The sequence below is a fragment of the Sinohyriopsis cumingii genome, chromosome 18, assembly GCF_028554795.1.
Source record: "Sinohyriopsis cumingii isolate HCF-2022 chromosome 18, ASM2855479v2, whole genome shotgun sequence".
NCBI classification, from domain to species: Eukaryota; Metazoa; Mollusca; class Bivalvia; order Unionida; family Unionidae; genus Sinohyriopsis; species Sinohyriopsis cumingii.
The window spans coordinates 83861136-83867430 of record NC_142978.1 but is presented as its reverse complement, the minus strand read 5'-3'; the positions used below and the strand labels follow the sequence as shown (position 1 = coordinate 83867430).

General features: G+C 33.6%; 1 protein-coding gene across 2 annotated transcripts in view; it reads right to left on the bottom strand.

Moving 5' to 3' along the window:
* Positions 1-2320: 2320 nt before the first annotated feature.
* Positions 2321-6295, bottom strand: part of LOC149777183 (phosphatidylinositol 4-kinase alpha-like) — a 209270-nt gene continuing 205295 nt past the window's right edge. For both annotated transcript variants that reach the window (XM_089941887.1, XM_089941888.1), the window contains one exon: positions 2321-4583. In XM_089941887.1, the coding sequence (XP_089798013.1) occupies positions 4358-4583 (226 nt within the window). In that variant the 3' untranslated portion in view covers positions 2321-4357. The remainder of the gene's footprint in view (positions 4584-6295) is intronic.

Genomic DNA, 6295 nt, shown 5'->3' with positions numbered 1-6295 from the left:
TCAAATTTGTATAGATCCAGAAAATGGTGCGGCTGTTATGTTTTTTTTTTCTTCACAAAAGCTGTCATCATAGATGTGTCTATACTGATATAAATTTGATCATAAGCACTCAAAATTTTAAGTTACTGAATTTTAATATCGTGGTGTTTGCACAAATTTACAGTGGAAATTGAATTTGTGCCGAGTCCTGAACTCTTGAGTTTTGTGTAGAAATATGGAATCCAAGCAGAATACATCCAGAAATGTAGAGGTTTTCAATCTTGGATTTAGTCTCCCCATTGTGTTTCACACTGACATGCATATTCACAGAACATTTGTATAGTAGTAGGAAAAGTAAGTGAGAAATTTAGACACATATCATAAACAAGACAAACAGTATGTGGGGGGAGAAGATCATAAGAACAGGCTGGAATGGAGAAGTATAAAAAAAACAATAATGAGTAGAAGTGTGCCTCTTTTTTTATGTGTGCAACATTATTTTCTTAGCTTCAGTAAGAAATTTCATCAAAAGGAAGACAATAAAGGGTGTACAGTTAACTAAACCAATATGAATTTAGCTACTTAAAAGCTGTATCAAATTACAATGACAGAATTCCTAAATTACTATACATATACGTTACTGTTCTTTATGGTTGTGCAATTTTCAACATCTCACATGTATGACCCCATGGGTATTCTCTCTTGGATATCTCTGACTCAAAAAGAAAAGTTTTGAACCAGAGGTCTCATTAGGATTTTAAAACTAAGAGTCCATGGCTCCCATTTTGGTAAAAATATGAGTCCCATCAGGAAAAGTTGCAGTCCCCTCTCAGAAAACTAGGCAAATTATAAGAAACTATTGGTTACCATAGAGTTTAATTTCTACATTCTTTAAAACACTGACATAGCTCTTGCTTGTCCATCAGAGTGAGTCTGAATTTTTTCGATCCAAGGAAGGTCTTATTCAAAGCACTAAGCTAGGCATCACACACTTTCTTACACTGGGCTAATGTCCCTTTCAAACTATCAGTTCTAGCAACTTTAGCTCTCTCCTGAATCTCATAATCTTCGTCAGTTTGCCGTTGAACCCCAAAATACTCATTCAAGTCTATGTCTCAACATGTCATGATTCCGAGGTCACGTGCACTGCTTATTCCGTTACACTCAGAAATGAACACAAGAATGAAAGCTAAAGTTGTTTATTTGATGTACTGTTATAAATGACCACATATACATCTCTGGGTATTTCTGCCTCTGAATTCAAGCACTGTAAAAATCAGTAGATTTTCCCACCCAGCTGCCAGTCAAAGGCTTTGATCTCGCCGCTTAGCTATTGCAGCATGTTCTTTTGATGTACTCTTATAATGGTGATGACGGGGGGGGGGGGGGGGGCTTTCAACCACTAAATTCTGTCATTGTAAATATCATCACAGCTAACTGATCAACACATTTTCCCACTATGCAGGTGACTGAAGCAGGACTGGCAAGTCTTTGAATTTTACCGCCCACCTAAATAAAAAAATTGGCGTCCAAATACGTGTTATTATAAGCATTTCCGTTTTGGTTTCCTGTGTGGCCCTTATTGGAAACATGCATTTGTAAAACTTCCACGATGAAAGTAAGGCTAAAACTCCATAAAATGCTTGTTCCAGGGCCAATGAACAAATCAAATTTAGTTTAACAGCTGTTCATGTCGAACCAAAGTATCCAGATATCTGGATGTTGCATCAAGTGCTATGAGACAGCTGCGGCAGCACGAATTACGTCGCAAATGCACTTTTAAAGTTAAAGGTTTAATAAAAAATTGCATTCTGCGCAAAGCACATTTTTTATATCCGCAGCGTTGACGTAATTTGCCGAACACGTATCACTGCTTGAAAAGTATGCGAATTCGTACAAATTACGTGCACTTGTGTGTACTGGCACCATTTTCTGACCCAATGTTTTATTCACGTTAGACCGCTAGGATGGGGGTACTTGCGATTTTAAATATATATTCGTTTTTTTTTTTCTTCTTTGTGACAACCCCACCAGCGATTTCTCATTTTGTTAGCACAACCCACAACAGAAGTGATTTTCCTAACCAACCTTTCACTGTCAGAATCAAAATAGTTCGAAACACAACCTCCAACAGAAGTTTTTTTGAAGTGCTGTCCCCGGGGGGGTGGGTGGGGGATATATGTTTTACTGGAACAGCCCTTACAAGGAAATATTTGACATACAAAACAAACTGTCATATAGGATTGCAAACAGGTTTTAAGAAATGGAATGTGAAACATTTTGTCCAAAGGTGATCACAGTTGGAATGACAGCGGTCATCAGTAGGGTAAAACTAACTGTCTCAAGATGACAAAGAAGTTTATTAAGTAAATCAAGCCAATGCAATATTAAGCAATATTAAACATTCTTTCATCAGACACAAACCTTTACATTTTTAGCTGGAAAGATAATACTCTTGTTATTTTGTATTTCAGTAATATTTGTATTACAGTGGAACCTGTCTTGAAAGACCACCCCTTCTGCCAAAACATAATGGTCTCTCATGACAGGTGGTCTCTCATAACAGGTTATAACACTATATAATCTCTAAATCTGTACATGGAGAACCTGGTCTCTCAAGACAGGTGGTCTCTCATAGCAGTGGTCTCTCAAGACAGGTTTTACTGTAATTTCAGTATAAGAATTTACTACCCAATATATAATTCAAAGTACATTTTTGCTTATCTCCTAAATAGAATTAAAAATATCTTTACTGTCAAACTATAACTTGGGCATTTTTTAAAATCCAAATGAAAAAAATGATGTGTAGATACTTCTCTATTAAATACACTGTTTATATTGATATCATAAACTCATTACAAATTACTATTACTGGTCTCCCTTCACAATAAAACCCTTCATTATAACATGTTTCCTGTAACATGGTGAGTATATTCATGGACCCCATTACAATAAGTATTAGTAAAATTATGATGTACTGTCTATACTTGATTATAAGATGATTCCTATTGCAATTTGCACACACCCAGATCTACTGTCACATAATTATCCATCTGGGTCTGTGCATTTTTTTAGGAGTAATAAGTAGAACAAACAACACAGACCGTGATCTGCAGTTGCATTATGCCATAGCAGATCAGGATCATTGTTGTTTACAATTTGACTCCACTTATAATTGAGTAAGCAAAGTACTTCATTGTAAGGCAATATCGAACTCCCATAGCTTGTATATCTATGAAAAATAATCCATGCATTTAAGGGGTTGCCTTGAAAATGTATTGAATTTTAAAATAGTTGGTTTTATCTTCAATTTTTCCAAAAGCTTGAATTTATTAACAGGAAAATATCATTCGCATAACAATAAAATGTTACTTTTTAATTTCATAATTTTGCTTTACATACATTTCAAAAGTAATAAATGGGATATATCAAATGGCATAAAATGTGTAGTTCAATTATTGGAGCAGTACCACTTTGCTGTAGTGGTGCCCTAATCATTTTGCTTTCCAAATTTGCTACCTTTGTACCCATTTATGCATTTATAAGGAAAGTAATTTTGTAAAAAAATATTCCCTGAAAACTCTGAGAAGTCCTTGAAAACTCTTTGTAAAGTCCCTGAAAAACAGCTGTCTTGGACTGTACTAATCATGTTACAAAGAGAACTGTACTAATCATGTTACAAAGAGAACTGTACTAGTATAATATATTACAGCATGACGCATATTCATCCTATATCGATTGTAAGACGGTATAGTTTTCTGAGTAACCATTTTTGAAATGGTCAAGAATACAGGGAAAATATGCTCTGACCAATATCATCTAAAACTGTTCTGCTCATAAAACAATGACAACATTTAAAACTGTTTGGCTGATAAAACAAGGACACTATCAATTATCACAATGACAATGAACATCATGGATGGGGCACATTATCATGGTACTTTTCTACAACCCATCCTGACACTAAAGGAGAGAATGTTGACTCTACACTACACCGATGCTGAAGTGATTTCATATTTTTTTCTCTAGCAGTCTGAAAATAGTTACTAAGGTTTATTACAAAGAAAGAAACAGCATGTGTGGAATGTTTCATTAGTGTATTATTGAGGCTCAGCTATTTTAAAAGCAGCAAGACACAATACATGTACTACACATATTTCAAACGTACATACAGTTTCCATTCCAAAATAATGAGATTGAGTTTCATGAATTTAAGATTTTGTTTCAATTTTATGAAGTGAGTATTTGAAACAGCATTATTATACACAAATATGTAATTATTTACAACACTTTTGTAATACTTTTTTTTGGGAGTTCATTCTGCACAAGCAAAGTGGTTCTTAATTATTTTTTTAGGACTAAATTCTGCCTCTACCGCTCAGTAGGGGATTTGGTTCTGCATGTATTGGATCATATCATATGACTTAGCTCGCCAGCTAAGGTAACATTTCTGGACAATGCCAAGCATGTATGATGCTGCTTCTCTCTCTGTAACCTGAGGCTGGAAGCGTGTTCGCAGGAGCTTTATTGTCTGGCCTCGGAAACAGGGTAATCTTGTGTCCAACATCAACGACACCAAGCTGATGATAGCATCCTGGTAGGGTCTGTGGGTGAACAATGAAAATTAATAATGAAACAAAATATATACACATATTGCATTTCCTCTTCCCCCCCCCCCCACAGATCTATTGTTTTATAATATAAAACTATTTAACAAGTTTGAATTAAAATCTAATAAGAAATATAGTTTTTAGAGTGCTGACAAGCGGAATCAGATTCGATGTCATATAATTAAATGTGAGTTCATTTCACTCATAACAATACTGAACTGACATCTGGATTATATAAGCCTATTTACCAAACTTTATCAAAATTCTAAAAAAAATACACTCTTTGACAAAGGTTGTTTTTGATCCGAACTGCATTAAGAATCTTTGTGACCATGTATCATCAGATAAAATCTTGGACTTTTTAATGACAATACATTATATATAACAAGTTTTAATTATATATTTTTGAAGATTTTCAATTTGTTAGCTTTATCTCTTCTATTTTATGCCATTCAACATGTTGATCATTTTTCTTTTAGCTTGTAAGACTAGTTTGGAAGCTTTTATCTTCTGGTAGTTATTACTGCAATTTATTTTAAGTATTTGGTATCATATTGACATACTGTTTTTAAAACCCTATTACATATATAAAAAATCAAAAGTAGAACCTAAAGAGCCAATCAGATCTAAGATCACCTCTTAAATAGCCACTGACTAGATTGTAATAAAAATCATCAAACATCTTGAGATAATTAGCCGTTTACCGACCTTGATTAAATTGGGAGAGCCAATCCAATGCAACATCACATCATTAATATGCACAGATTTTGCTCATAATTATACTTAACTGAGATATAGATAATATAAGCCTAGTTACCAAGTTTGATCTGTTACATGTTTAGACTCTTACAAAACGTAACAAGAAAAAAGTGAAGACAACAAGCTTTGTAAAATTTAACAAATAATTTATTTCCCTAGAAAAACAAGAATCAAATCCAAAAATAATCAGAGAATTAAAAAATAGAAGTCCTAGTAATAAGAAGTCCTAATGAAACTGAGTTCGAATCCCAATGAAATCCAAAATGGAAGGTAATGACATATACTGTGGTCAGTGTCGTACTGATGTGTCAACAGTTCTTTGTTGAATCACAAAAAATAATATTCCAGTGTTTGAATTCTGTGTAAATTCTGATAACTGTCATTGTCCAAGAATTAATTTAGAGCACTAGTATTTCCAGGGGAAAAAAATCTCTTGGAATCCAAATAATTTGATGAAAACAAAATAATTAGCCCAAAAACTGGTCACAACATAAAACACTTTAACTTCTCAAGTGTTATGGCACTTATAACTATTCTTTCTCAAAACATCAATAATAAATCTTGCTAAAACACAAAACAGATGCCCAGATGTGGGTCAATCCTCTGGAAAAAACAGAGTTTGTAAATGCTACATGTTATTTGTCATGTACTCTAAGTATGGCCTCAATTCCACTTTATCAATCTTACTCTGAGAAAGAATTAAAAAAAAAAATTAAAAAAAGTTGTTTACTTCAACTCTTACTGGTTTGAATCAAGGTCAGGAACGAGGTCAGCATAGATAAAAAGTTTCTATTATTAGTTGTTTACGTCAAAAACAGTCAGAGCTGAACAATATCAAATCCAGTAGATAAAGTTACATTACAATAGCATGTAATGGAATAAAAAAATGTAAAGACTAACAAACAAACAATTAAATAAAAAATAAATCAAATATACATAACAGATCA